This window comes from Nilaparvata lugens, chromosome 4, assembly GCF_014356525.2.
Source record: "Nilaparvata lugens isolate BPH chromosome 4, ASM1435652v1, whole genome shotgun sequence".
NCBI lineage: Eukaryota > Metazoa > Arthropoda > Insecta > Hemiptera > Delphacidae > Nilaparvata > Nilaparvata lugens.
This window is the reverse complement of record NC_052507.1, coordinates 78,353,911-78,370,088: the sequence shown is the minus strand read 5'-3', so window position 1 is coordinate 78,370,088 and position 16,178 is coordinate 78,353,911. Positions and strand designations below refer to the sequence as shown.

Genomic DNA, 16,178 nt, shown 5'->3' with positions numbered 1-16,178 from the left:
TATGAATAATAGCATTTCAATCCGGTGTTTAAAAGTCAATAGAGCAACTACTGAGTTATTATTATTATTTTTATAATGCGATCACATTTTAAAACATTTATTATACCTTCCAGTAAACGAAAATGGGTAAAAATACGCTTCATGAAATTCTTCTGTGATAGCAAAATAAAATGCATTCTATTCGAAGCTTGATTGGAAACTTAATCTATTGGAAATTTCATCTCAAAATTTCACTTATATTCAGCTTTATTCAATACGAATGTAGGCTACTACTGTTTAAGAATACCCATCTAAGCCGTATCCCTCAATAGAGCATTAGAAAATATTATAAGCATTTCAAAAATTGTAATTTTTGAATATGAAAGAAATTACCGCGTATATTAATTTCAAGAGTGTTCCATGCTAGGCCTAATATTATTACACAGAAAATTATACTTTCCATCACCTTTTGATTGGTCTCCATCCATCAGCTTGGTAACTACCATAACCATTTGACGCTCCATTATCATCATGATCCGTCCTATGAAAAATAAAAAATTGCACAACATTTTGAATAGATTGCAAACAAAAAATTCACGTATATTTTACAATAATTGAATTGGAAAACCAATCTCTTTTGTTCAAAATAATTTGAAAGTACCGTAAAGGTGCGAACAGATATACGCGCCGCGAACATGAGCAATTCACTTTTAATCAGCTGATTATATCTGTATTTTTACAGAAACGGTAAGATACAGATATAAAAAGCTTGACATCAGCTGATTAAAAGTGAATTGCTCATGTTTGCGGCGCGTACATGAGCGAACATGTGCAATTCACTTTTAATCAGCTGATTATATCTGCATTTTTACAGAAACGGTAAGATACAGATATAAAAAGCTTGGCATCAGCTGATTAAAAGTGAATTGCCCATGTTCACGGCGCGTATATCTGTACGCACCTTAATAGGAACACTGTAAACTTGAATTTTCAAGATGACTAAATAATTATGACAATTCAGTGAAGTTTGATTAATATTCAGGTTTCACCAACATCCATGAAGATTTCAAAATATTATGGTGTGGGCCTATGTTTCAAGTTCATTTAAATACATATTTAAATAAATAAATATTACATTCTGTAAAAGGATGATACAAGGATGAATTCTAATACCGGTACTACAACAAAAATTCACACTTTCATCCCCACAATTAGGCGGCAATATTTGTGGCATATCTGTTGCTTTTTCATGTCTGATAATAGAATAGAATAGTGTCTTTATTGAAAACAACAAAAATTGATCAATATACTAAGTGATTGATATACATTTATGATATTTTGAAAATCCCTATGTTTTGAAAGTTAATTTCTTTAAGGTTTTTTGCAGACAATCACTCATGGTCTACCGACTGTCTAAGAGCCTGTTCACATGACAGCGATTTTCGTTCGGTTGCCGCGCGGTTGACAAACCGAGCGATTGCCAGGTATAGGGAAACACATGGTGCCGTACACATGCATCGCTCGGTTTTAGTAGTCGCCGGCGAATCGCGGCGGTTGTAGTCTCAGACTACAACCGCTCGGTTGCCGGGCGGCTCGATATACTAGAGCAGGCATGAGAGCGTACACATGTCTTCAGTCAACCGAGCGGTTTCGATCAGAGCAGTAATATATGTTTAAGAGTAATATAGTGATTAAGTACATAGATTAAGATATTAAGATTGAGTACATAGATGCTGTACCTAGTAATTATTTATCATAATCGAGCGAAAACCGCTCATGAATCGCTGTCAAGTGTACGAGGCTGGCAAACCGAGCGATTTGCCAATCGAGCGACAACCGAGCGTAAATCGCTGTCATGTGAACAAGCTCTTAAGGTGTGTACAGATTTACGCGCCGCGAACATGAACAATTCACTTTTAATCAGCTGATGCCAAGCTTTTTATATCTTATACCGTTTCTGTAAAAATACAGATATAGTCAGCTGATTAACAACACTTATTACAAGAAAATAAAAAGTGAATTGCTCATGTTCGCGGTGCGTATTTCTGTACGCACCTTAAGCTGCTACGCAAGTATTTTATCCACTAGACCACGAATACTGCTGCTAAGTAGACATTGTAGAATACTCATTGGTAACAATAAAGTATTACAGATTATTGGGATACTGCAAAGTTTCTTGAGAACACGATACTGAGATATCTGTACGCACCTTAAGGTGCTTTGAGGTTGGTAAAACAAAGATGATACTAAAATGATATACAAGGATAGCAACACCACCGGTAATAAAATACTGCCATTATAACGTGGACCTCACTTAATGTAAACATGAAAATAGCGAGCAGCTTACTTGAGGTGATGAGTCGTCTCCACTGAATGACTTTCTTCCTTGATCACGTGCACTCTCGAATCTCTGTGCAGTTCGTCAGAGGAATCTTTCCAGATGTAAGGGGACTCATGATCTACTCGCTGCTGTAAAACTGAGCTGGTGTGATGTTTCATCTTTGTTTTATCTGCAACCGGATCTTCAGACTCATCCCAGAAGAAACGTTCATCCTCAACGGCAGGATGTGGTGATCTGTTGCAGAAATAATCAATCATTATTCGTCAATAATCAAATATCAATCATCAATAAATAATTATAAATCATGATTACCTGAATTGTATATGTATATGTAAGTATAGATAGATACCCCCCCATTTACCCCCTCTTCCATTGAACCCACCATTTATATGTATAAATGACTTTTATTTACAGTTTACAATAAAAGTGATGAGGGCGAAATTGAGGCAATAAAAGCCCCCTCTTCCATTTTACCCACCATTTATATGTATAAATGAATATAAATAAAAATATAAGTCTGAGTACACTTAGATCTGAGTGATCACTTGAAAATGGCATTAGTAGCCGAAACATATCGTTACGAAATAATTATTTTTCGCCACACTGCACAGAAAGCAGCTGTTTTCCAGTCCCCACGTAGATCTGAAAGACAATGTTTGCAGACGACTCTCGTCTGACGTCAGAACAGGTTTCTTTAATCAGCTGATGCCAAGCTTTTTATATCTATATCTTATACCATTTCTGTAAAAATACAGATATAGTCAGCTGATTAAAAGTGAATTGCTAATGTTCGCGGCGCGTATATCTGTACGCCTAGGGCCTAGGCCGGAAAGAGTACCCTTTCCAGCCGCTAACATAGAACTAAGAAAGGTGATCAAAAAACATCTGATCAAAAAACTTTTCATCATTTGTGTTCATTATTCAATAATTAAAACATATATAATAATATCATCTTCTTGTCATTTGAAAGAATGGAAAAGTATAAACTCAACCTCCCACATAATTTAACATCATCTTTTAGGTTATTTAGACAAATCAGAATAAAAAATAAAAATACTTGGACAATTTCCTGATATTCAGATTACCTCAGATTTGCTAGAGCTATCACCTTCAGAGCATATATATATATATATATATATATAATATATATATATATGAGAATAGTTGTTTACTAAGCACTTCCGAAAGCAGAAGTGGAAGGTCGAGGCCGTAGTCCGAGGACTAGAGAAGATTGAGAGCCGGAAAAATATTTTTGCCCGTGGTGCGAACGCTATTTTTCGCCACACACAAAAATAAACAATATATATATATATATATATATATATTCAAAATAGCGTTCGCACCACGGGCAAAAATATTTTTTCGCCACACTGCACAGAAAGCAGCTGTTTTCCAGTCCCTACGTAGATCTGAAAGACCTTGTTTGCAGACGACGTCAGAAAAGGGTTTCTTTTCCGGGCTAGGCCAGAAAGTTGTCTCTTTCCAGCCGCTCATGGAAGTAGTTAATAAGTCATCCGCTAGATCGGGCTAGTGGCCACTTTCATCATCAGCTAAAGTCGCCATGATTTCAGTTCCAGTTTCGAATCAAACTAATTCGCTTCGCAACCAGTTTTATTCAATTATTTATTGTTGATTAGTGCATTCCGAATTTTCAAAAATGCTTGAAGATGACTGTGGTATTCCAAGTGAAATTTTAAAAGAATCTGAAATCCTGACTGCAAATCTTCTACCACTAAAATCAAGAGATAGGTACGATAGCTTAACGAGTATTCTTTATTTATTTTGTCAGCAATACCTGTAGTGTGGCGAAAAATATCGTTCGCACCACGGGCAAAAATGTTTTTCCAGCTCTCAATCTTTTCTAGTCCTCGGCCTACGGCCTCGGACTTGAAAACCGATTTCGAGCTGGAAAAATCTCATTTTCTGCTCTAGTAGGTGCGAAATATACTATTCCGACTCTCAATCTTCTCTAGTCCTCGGACTTGAAAACCGATTTCGAGCCGGAAAAATCTAATTTTCTGCTCTAGGTGCGAAATATACTATAAAAAGGTACTCAGATTTATATTCAAAAGTAGCCCTAAAGAGAAAAATACAATGGATGAATGAATATGATTACACGATAATCCTAGAGCTATAACACATTCTGAGGCCTTCAAGATGAATATTCATATAGCAACCATAAAGTGTAACCACGTGACATTTCTCCCCACTCAAATTGCACACTTGAGGAGTTGGTCAATATGTCTTCTCCATATTGAATCATCCTCCATTTTCACTTCATATAAAAGTTCACTTTTTCTTGCAATTATTTCTCCAAAGCTCCTTATAGGAAATATTTATTTCATTTCTATAATTATAAACCATGAATTAATAATGGGGTACGGAAGAGAAGGACAGGCTTGGCTCAAAACCGTTCTCCTTGAAAATTTTTATTAAAAGTGACATGTTATATTTATTATATTTCATATTTAATTAATAATATTCTTCAAATACTATAAAGCTCAATGAAATGCACAAATACCTAATCTATATATATGAAAGCGAAATGGCACTCAATCACTGACTGACTCACTGACTCGCAGAACTAAAAATCTACCGGATGAAAAACGTGCAAATTTGGTAGGTATGTTCAGTTGGCGCACTAATAATGGATTTGAAAAAAATTACAAAGATACGCCCAAAATCTGCGTTTTTCCAGCGGTTTTTTAGCGTTTTCTCAGCTTTATCGAGAACAAATGAACAGAAAATGTTCAAATTTATTACAGAAGCTCAGCTAGGGTGTAATAATGTTGAGTTAGAAGGAATTTTCAATAAAGTCAAAGATACGCCCAAAATTTGCGTTTTTTTACTTTTTCACAGATTTATCGAGAACAAATGAACAGAAATTGTTCAAATTTAGTACAGAAGCTAAGCTAGGGTGTAATAATGTTGTGTTAGAAGGAATTTGAAATAATGCTAAAGAAAATAAAGACCCAAAATTCGCGTTTTCTCAGTTATTTCATCAAGTAATAAACAGAACATTTTCAAATTTGGTACAGAGGTTTAGCTAGGGTATAAAAACTTTGTGATGAGGTGACTTCAATATTTCAACAAAGATATGCCCAAAATCAGCGTTTTTCCAACGTTTTTCTTAGCTTTTCTGCGTTTTCTCAGTACTTTGACTTTCTGATAGAATGAAGCATGCTCAAATGAAAAATGCAGGCGAGCGAAGCGAGCCCGCTGATCTCATTTTTGGACGATCCAGTCGGGAATTTAGGGGGCGGAGCCCTCCTGGCTAGACGGATATGGCAAGCGAAGCGAGCCTGACGGCTAATGAATAATATAAGAAAGCAATCTTTCTATTATTTTTTCAGCAATAAGTAACGATACGATGCTATCTAGTCTTGAGACGAATGGAGAAACAAATTAAGACAGCTTCACTCTTATGTAAAATACTAACGAGTGTTGAAATTCAATAAAATAATCATATCTCTCAAATTGGAGTCTTCGAAGTCATTTTTCAAACATCAGGATGAGGTGATCTGTTGCAGAAGTAATCGATTATCAATCATCATTCATCGATAATCAATCATTAATATCAATAATTAATAATCAATAATCAAATGAAATTAATAAAATAATGAATAAATAATACTGCAATGTATTCCAATTCAATAAAATAATCACATCTCTCAAATTGGAGTCTTTGAAGTTATTTTTCTAACATTAGGATGAGGTGATCTGTTGCAGAAGTAAACAATTATCAATCATCATTCATCGATAATCAATCATTAATAATCAATAATCATAATAAATAATACTGCAATGATTGTGTTGGCATCAAATTAATACCACAATCTATATTTCAAATTACAGCAATAATTATCACGAGTAGCATTTACAAATGTGAGAAATAATAATTATAAGATGAAATTAAGTTCGCATTTGCTCATACTATAAAAATTCACGTAACTAGATTCCTAAAGAATCAGGAATACAGATTATGACAAATTACATTATTATTTATACATTATTTATTATTACATCATTTATTATATATTATTTATTTATACATAATTTATTATTATTGTATACCAATTACATTATTATGACAAATTCCTGGGTCATCAATTTCTTTTTGTCAAAAATACAGTGATCAAACGTCTCAGTGAAAACGCCTCTTTGTTTTCTTATTATTATCAGTGAAAACTATTCATCATATCAAGTTGTGTTAAATATGAACATCAAGAACTGACCTGATAGATTATTTATATCTGCCACTATAAGTTTTGACCACAAACTATTTGAAAATCCCAGTATCAGTACCAGTATATTCCTTATAGGTACTACTCTTATTTTCTCGCTTTTAATATGATTTTTTAAGGCTGTGCAAATGCTAAAAATAAACTTTTTACTCGTGATATTTTTCAAAGTTTTTTGATTTGTATATCATCAAGCTATCAAAATGAAAAAGTTTTCTCAGGAAAACATTTTTTTTCTGATCATTACTTTTTGATATATGAGCGCCTGAAGTTTAAATTTTTGGGACAGAACATTTCAAAATCGGTAAAAGATAAATCCATGAGATTTAGAGGATAGATTCTTCATGGTAATGTTGATCTAGTAAAACAGAAATTTTGTGAAAATTTCTATTTTTAAGATAGTTATTCAATTTACTAAAAATAAATGATATTATATTATTATTATATTATATATTATATTATTAAATTAAATAACCTTTCCAAAAATTGATATTTTCAAAAATGTTTGTTTTACTAGAGCAACAATACCATGATGAATCCATCCTCTAAATCTCATGGATATATCTTTTACCGATTTTGAAATGTTCTGTAGTAAATTGAATAACTTTTCCAAAAATTGATATTTTCAAAAAAATTTTGTTTTACTAGAGCAACAATACCATGAAGAATCCATCCTCAAAATCTCATGGATTTATATCGTACCGAATTTGAAATGTTCTGTCCCAAAAATTTAAACTTCAGTCGCACATATCTCAAAAAGTAATGACTGGAAAAAAATGTTTTCCTGAGAAAACTTTTTCATTTTGATAGCTTGATGATATACAAATCGAAAAACTTTGAAAAATATCAAGTAAAAAGTTTATTTTTAGCCTTTGCACAACCTTAAAGCCCTACCTTGCAGGGTGATATTCTCTCTACAACCAAATGCTTCAAATGTAAGCTTATAAATTCATTCGAGCTTCTAAGCCTATAAATGCATTAAAAATGATTAAAATTAACTCTTAAAATAATTAAAATGAACTCATAAAATGATTTTTAAAGCAGTACGTACCTTATAGGATAATATTCTCTCTAAATCAAAATGCTTTAAATGTAAGCTTATAAATTCATTCGAGCTTCTAAGCCTTTATAAAGGGATTCATCTTCAAAGTGTGGAAAAAATAAAATCAATAACCGATACTGTATATTGAGAAAAAAAACAGATTTTTCTACTCACCCATTCTGACCGCTCTCATGAAATTGACGGTGTTCACCATTCACTTCTCTCTGATTATAGTTGCCGAATGTCCCTTTGCCACGATTAACTATTGATGATACTGGAAAAATTAGTAACGAAAATGAAATTACAAAAAATCTCAACATGATTAACAAAAATAATAAAGCCTTCAAGAAGGCTTAACGCGGAATTATCTCGATGATTGTATCCATTCACTTTCAAATCTAAATTTTAAAACTTCGAATTTGTATAAAAACAAATTATCAACACAAAGGTTAAACTGTGGCAATGAACAGAGTCAATAGTTGAAAAGAAGTAGCGCGAATAATGTAGCAAAAACTATCTAGACAGATTACATAGGATCAGTCTTCATCCAATGCACAATAACAAATGGCAAGCTGAAGAGTAGATCTCATTACTTATAGAATTAATCTATAAGTGGTAATAAATATAGAATGTGTGTCGACGGAAGCTTGTCTGGATAAAAAGATATGCAAGCAACGATGTCCGATTTTGGAGCAAATGCACAATTCCACGAAGCTGATAGCTCCACTTTATCAGTTACGCCTAAATTATTCTAAATTTGTCACACTAATAACATAATATTCTCAATTCGTATGGAATTTGCGCACTGTGGAAAATATTATTCTACTTAAGTAGTAGCATAAGCATTACTGGAAACCACTTCACTTCTTCTCTCGTTTCAAAAGAGAACTTCTTTGTCATTTTGTTTTGTGTTTTAATAAATTGAATTGAATTGAACTTGAGTACGATAAAGAAACCTGTACTACAATATACCTTTCAAACATAAAAATTTACCTTTTTTGTAAATAGGAATACAAATCTCTTGAATTCAAAAAAGGGTACTGAGATTTATAGTTCTATTTATATTACAAGTAGCCCTAAACAGTAAAGAGACCATTTTTTTGTGTATGGTAAATTGGTTAAAGTACACTCAACAATAAATTTCTCATTTTTCGATAAAATTTGACTAATGATACATGATTTTGAACTGCCTTGAAGAATGAGCCAGGTTAAAGTACAGTCAACAATAAATTTCACATTTTTTGATCAAATTTGACTAATGCTACATGATTTTGAAATGCCTTGACGAGCCGAGAAGAATGAGCTATATTACCATACTAGCCCTCAGGCTCGCTTCGCTCGCCATATCCGTCTAGCTCCGCCCCCTGGACCCCCGACTGGATCGTCCAAGAATGAGATCAGCAGGCTCGCCTGCATTTTTCATTTGTAGGACGATCATATGTTAGGAAGATCCAGTCGGGGGTCCAGACTAAACGTCTGGCTAAACGGATATGGCGAGCGAAGCGAGCCTGACGGCTAGTAATATAATATTCCCAGGAATAGCTCTGATTGAAGTAGCAGTGCCCAATCAATTTTTCCGCGATAAATGCATTTCAATCTTCAACTTGGTGTCAACCTAACAAAGTCAACTCAACTTAATGCCAACCTGACAAAATTATTAATTTAGTTACCAGTTAACTGTTTCGAAGAGGTACTCTCTCTAGATTATAGTTCTATATTAACATATGGTATGGACAATTTCAATTATAATTAAGAGAATAAGAAGAATATACATGCTAAAAGACGAACTTTAAACCCTTAAAAACCAACCTTAGAGTTAAAATATTGCCAAAAGATTTCTTAGTGCGTCTCTAAAGGGCCAACTGAACATACCTACCAAATTTGAACGTTTTTGGTCCGGTCGATTTTTAGTTCTGCGAGTGAGTGAGTGCCATTAATTTCGCTTTTATATTATATAGAAGATAGAAGATGAGGAGATCCGATTATTGTATAAAAAGTTATGAATGTTTGAAATTCTGATCCTTCAGGTGTCTTTATGCGCGCCTCTCCACTAACAAATACTGAAAGTAAGTGCATGTGACGGATGATTCTCATAGAACATAGTATTATTTATTTATTGGATAGAGTAAACAATACAATAGTCGGAAAAGAAAAAACAGGCTATTGCCCAAAAACTTCTTCAATTTCCTAATTTTGTCTTAAATTGTTCAAATACTATGTAGGTTATGAACATAATAATAATAATAATACTGAGGGTGAATTTATAATGGGTTAAATATCGTACTGTATGTTGTCTCCAAAATCAAAAGAATCAAAATTTCTATTGTATTGCATAATCATCTTTATGTTTTCAGTTTACACATTTTTCTGCTGAGGGTGATACCCACATGAGCTCTAGGTTTGTGCGTGTGTAATGAGGCAGATGATAATGAGAGATGGATGGACCTAAAGCTTCAGGTGGGATCCGAACCACCGAGAAGCGATTTTACAACTCATGAATCATTTTACATCTCACATATATAGTTACATGTCATTTTACATCTATAGTTAAAAGTTGAGGTAATCAATCAATCAATCAATCTCTTTATTCAAAACATACATCAAAATGTACATGAATGCGTCTTTCTTTATTATTTTCAACAAAATAATAAAATAAATGCAAGTAAAAAAAACATCAACAATAGATAGTCTAAATACATGAGTTGGCACTATAATAATGGTGTATAATGCAATTAAAAAAGATGTAATAGCATTAACACCTATGTAGCCTTTTTGTAGCTGAGTGTAAACAATTAACCTCTTTCACCTCAGGCAACAATATGGCAAATGTGTGCTATGCTTTATTGTCAATCAGGAAATAATATTATGATACGCAACTGAAAAAGCAGAACAAAATTATCAGGAATAATTATATTTTTCATCTATTAGCATGCAAAATTGCAGAGATTCATGGGGAATCATCAATTACATAATGAAAGTTATCAAGAATAATTATATTTTTCATCTATTGGCATGCAAAATTGCAGAGATTCATGGGGAATCATCAATTACATGATGAAAGCTATCAAGAATAATTATATTTTTCATCTATTGGCATGCAAAATTGCAGAGATTCATGGGGAATCATCAATTACATAATGAAATCTATCAATAATAATTATATTTTTCATCTATTGGCATGCATAATTGCAGAGATTCATGGGGAATCATCAATTACATAATGAAAGCTATCAAGAATAATTATATTTTTCATCTATTGGCATGCAAAATTGCAGAGATTCATGGGGAATTATTAATTACATAATGGAAGCTATCAAGAATAATTATATTTTTCATCTATTGGCATGCAAAATTGCAGAGATTCATGGGGAATCATCAATTACATAATAAAAGTTATCAAGAATAATTATATTTTTCATCTATTGGCATGAAAAATTGCAGAGATTCATGGGGCATCATCTTTGGATAAAAATAAACTTTGATGATTTTCAACAAATGAAATTCCTATTGAATAGCTAATAAATAATGAGGTACCATCATGTTTCATTTTGAAAATGACAATCTGAAAATGAAAAATCACAAACGAAACTCCAACTAATAGACAAAAATGTGTTGAAACCTTGCAATGTATACTATGTTGCTGGACTTTGTTAAATCCATAAATGTATTAACTTCAAATTCACGAATAAGTTTAATCAAATAAGGATAATTTAGAATCAACTATCTACAGGATGATTCACATAAAATGTAACAATAAAACCAACCAGGAATATTGCCTACTTTTCTTTAATTTAAGCATTCAATTAAATAAAAATAATTTAGAATCAACTATCTACAGAGTGATTCACATAAAGTGTAACAAAAGGTAACTTATTAACCGTTCATTTTACAGAGAGCTTTAAATAGCCAACTTCCCTTCTTTTTTTGTGAAATTTTATGACATGTCATTTTAAATTGTAAATTTGGCCGTCATCTTCCAAAATGGAGGACAACTTTATTTTTTCAAATGGCAACTCCTATTTTTATGATGATTTTGGATGCTAAGTAAAATTCTAAGACATTTTTACTTTTGTAATATTTTTGATAAACCCAACCTTTTACGAGCTAGAGGGTATTTTTGTATTCTTATCATGAAACCAATAAATTCGTGTTTTTTCACTGTGTGTACTGGGCGAGGTGGACCTGTACACTGGCCAGCAAGATCCCCGACCTGAATCCTTTAGACCTTTATCCAGCTCGTGAACGGTTGGGTTTATCAAAAAAATGACAAGAGTAAAAATGTCTTAAAATTTTACGTAGAATCAAAAATCAACATAAAAAATAGGTGTTGCCATTTTAAAAAAATAAATTTGTCCTCCATTTTGGAAGATGGCGGCCAAATTTACAATTTAAAATGGCATGTCATAAAATTTCACAAAAAAGAAGGTAAGTTGCCCATTTAAAGTTCTCTGTAAAATGAACGGTTAACAAATTACCTATTATTACACTTTATGTGAATCACCCTGTATATAAATGCCCACAAGATCAACAATGATTATTTCTTACTTTTGATTCATTTAAGCATTGTTGTTTTCAACAAAACCCTATAGTGAGGTGCACGTTATAATGGCAGTAGATAAAGATAGGAGAACAGCGTTACCGTTTGTCTGCCTTGATTAATTATATTTCTACATTGTTAAAAACGGATTTGGTAACGTTGTGGAGCTAGAAAACGATAGTGGTATGTGTTTTGTCGAATGATAGACAAGGATAGCAACACAAAAGTTGATAAAATACTGCCATTATAACGTGGACCTCACTATAGGAGTTTATTTTTATGATATGTTAAAGGACGAGTCAAAAGCATGTGTCTATAGCACCGACGTTTTGATAACATGAGATAAAATTTTGTAATGAGTGTAATTTACAACAAGATAGAATGAAAAACAAATTTTCCGTTTAAATGTTAAATTACTGAAAGTCCTTGACATGATTAGCACTTGGAAATTCCAGTGAGAAAGTAGTCTATGTCCGTTTTTCGATAATTTTTCATTCCAGGAATTATGTGAGACCGATTTGAAACATTTCAGATTTTCCCCGTTGAGACGATCTGATATAATTTCTAGAAGAGCAATAGATATAAGGCAATAGTGTGCCAGTTGGAGAACGGATGCTGAAATGATTGCAGATTCTGACCTAGATTTTATGAACTTACTAAAGACTGCTGGTTGTAATAATCATCAATGAAGTGGTGTTTTTTAAAAACTCATTCATCAATAAATTTTTGATAGAATAAAGTGGTAGATATGATCATAGAATAAGATTAAATTAGAGTTTTCTCTAATTAATTGATAAAGAAATAGAATAATAATTGATGAATTATTTCTAAATTTTGCCAAATACAAGACATATTTTTACAAATGAAAATAATCATAAAAATACAATAGTTTTTGTCGTGATTAACTAATTAATCTAATTAATTCATGAATAAATAATTTCAAAGTACCATCTTGCTTTCAAAAGGGTACTATGAAAGAATTTCTTCACAAATTAACAAATCAATTAGCTTGAATGGAAAAGACTGAAAAATTGTCGAAAAACCACTGATTTATTGATAATTAGAAAGACCGGTTTAGGTTATTACACCATTGTCAATCTCTGATAAAAGAGTTTATCAGAGATTGTCAATGGTGTAATAACCGAAACCGGTCTTTCTAATTATCAATAAATCAGTGGTTTTTCGACAATTTCTCAGTCTTTTTCATTCAATATGAATAATTACCACAATATCAACTTCTCAACTACACAAAAAATCAATTAGCCCTATTGAAATACTATATTAGAAAATATGTTTCCTCTATTTTATTATTCAATGCCTTACCAGAAATTTTAAGGGTATTTTCCACATTATGGCCCGTTTGTACAAAAGTCGGTTAAATTTTAACCGTGATAAATATTTTACGAGAACCAATCAGAGAAGGCTTTTTTGAAAGATTGGTTCTCATGGAATTAACCATGGTTAAAATTTAACCGGCTTTTGTGCAACCGGCACTGAGTGGTCACAATAAAGTGTGAAGAGTTCAAAATTAGGTCAGTTCCTACATATCACACAGTACTTTAAATACTCATAATTTTTCAATGATGTCAAATTCTGTAAAAATACTACACAAGCTTACTGTACCTTATCTGAAAGTGGAATGACCTCCGAAAAAACTGGGAATATAAAATTCCCAAATAGGTAAAAAACGTCAAATAGGTCATTGTAACAAAATTCATTTATTGATGTTCACAGTGGAATGTTGAAAATAAATTTCAAGATAAAGATAATTTAAATCAAATATTCAATAAATTAAATAAATTATAGAATTATACTTGAATAACTATAAATATTAATTACAAATAATAACAATAAACTCTTTCCTAACAAATAATGCACTGACCCAAATTGAATAATCATTATTCAGATAACAACTTTCTATAATAAAGTATTATAATTTTACTTCTGAAATAAATATAAATTTTGTGATGTAGTAATGGAGAAGATAATATCAACATACACAGGAGCACAAAAAACCATCTAGTATTATCATGCTGAATCTCAAACTTCAAGATTTCAACTTTTTATCAAAAGTTAATTGAGGTAAACAGTTTGCAATTTGAAAAGGGTTGAACAAAATATGTAAAAATTAAATTTGAAAAAGCTGAGAACATCAATTTGTGACCAGCGAAAATCAAACAACAATAATTACTGTTAAAACATTTATTATTATACTATAACGATAGTCTAGCAATAGTAATCTGCTTGAAGTGCTAAAAATCGTTATAACAAGTAAGACCAGCCAAATACTACACTGTAAAGTAATTAATATATAACAACATCCTAACAGTTAACAATACTGTAGACAATTCCAACAATGTGAACTTCCTCAATCAAAAAGATGTATAAAAAATCTCACTGAATAATAATTGAAAGCTATGTACTTCGTCTAATGTACATGCCTTATAGATATGCTGAGTACAGAAAATACATTTCAATTGCTCAAATTTAGAGCAATACGTAGATCTAAATTTCTTAAAAATACTTTGGTATATGGAATAAATATATTTAATATATCCTATACTATATGTATTCTATGTAACCACTCCCAAGAATATTCAAATATTATGACATAATCTTCTTAAACAGTTACACTGTGAAAAACGATTTTCATTTTCAAGTTTCATACAGGAAAATGAAACATGTAACATTCATTCAAAAAAAATGATGATCCATTCAGAAAATATCTCAAAATTTACTGGACTGTTGACATTTTTTTATATTTGAGTGTATAAGTAGTTATCACTACAGTAGATAATTTTGTCTACTATGAATAAAAGTATGATATTTTATTGTTAACAATTTATTTTTGTTAAAGTTAGGTACTACTCGGCCAATGGCTCAGATATATTTAATTTTTATCAAGTTTTCATCTTTCAAGCACTTAAAAATTTCACATGAATAGAACGCTCTCTCACTCTTAATCTTGTCACAATATTACACAGATTTCAAATTATGTACTTCATTTAGAACGTTAAAATTTATACTTTACAGATACATACACTTTACAAATCTTCTTAATTCTACAATAAATAAACAAGATAAATAGAAGAAATATTACAACAAACAACATCATATTGTGAGTAGCTAAGAATAAAAAAATAAACTTCGGCATCATCAACGTATAATAGCAATGGAAATTCTCTTAAATATTAGAATAGTTGTGAATTTGATCACTGAGGATTTTGCAATTAAAATAACGGGCTTCAACTTTCAAGTTCGAGGAACGTGAATTCAATCACATTATTTAAAATATGAAAAGTCAAAATTATAACGAAAAACTAAATTCAATCTAGTGTTTGATTATACACCGTGTCCCACGAAGAGATTACACGTTTGATTCCATTTTACGTGCCCATTCATGCACAGAACTTTTTAAAATTTTACACACTTTACAAAGTAGGTTCTAAAAATATTCTGGGAAAATTTCAACTCCCTAACCTTCATAGAAACAAAATGGCGGCATATTGAAAAAAAATACTTTGAGAACATTAAAAAGGTGTTTTTGGTTTTATAAAATATTTTTTGTTGCACTTTAGGGCAATATGACTTTTGAATAAAAAAAGTAGAACATAGCCTTATGAAAAATCTTGAAGTCCAAAATTATTCAAATTGAAATCCATCCACAGCAAAACAGCGCTTAAGAAATGATTTGTAAGCTATTACAAAGAAACTCTGCAGTATCCGGAGAAGTTCTTCTTCTATTGATCATTCTAGTTCCTCAACATTATTGTAGCTATGGGTATGAACGTTTTCCTTCAAGTAACCACATAAAAAGAAGCCACAAACAGTTAAATCTGGTGATCAGGGTGGCTAACCTAAAAAATCACATCCACGACCAATCCAACGGCCATGAAGTTTGTCATTTAGTAATAATAATTGCTTGACATGATTTGCGAAATGAGGTGGAGCACCATCTTGCTGGAAGATCGCTTGATCCGTTTCTGGTACCATCAAATGAGTCAAGACTCCCGCAACGTAGTAAACACATCAGATAAT

General features: G+C 31.8%; 1 protein-coding gene across 1 annotated transcript in view; it reads right to left on the bottom strand.

Annotated features, from left to right (window-relative positions):
* The window catches only part of LOC111047765 (hemocytin), a 79,721-nt gene extending 71,547 nt beyond the window's left edge, over positions 1 to 8,174 (bottom strand). The window contains 3 exon segments of the mRNA XM_039427115.1: positions 446 to 520; positions 2,327 to 2,554; positions 7,778 to 8,174. Coding sequence (XP_039283049.1) covers positions 446 to 520; positions 2,327 to 2,554; positions 7,778 to 7,923 — 449 coding nt within the window. The 5' untranslated portion in view covers positions 7,924 to 8,174.
* Between the last annotated feature and the right edge of the window lie 8,004 nt (positions 8,175 to 16,178).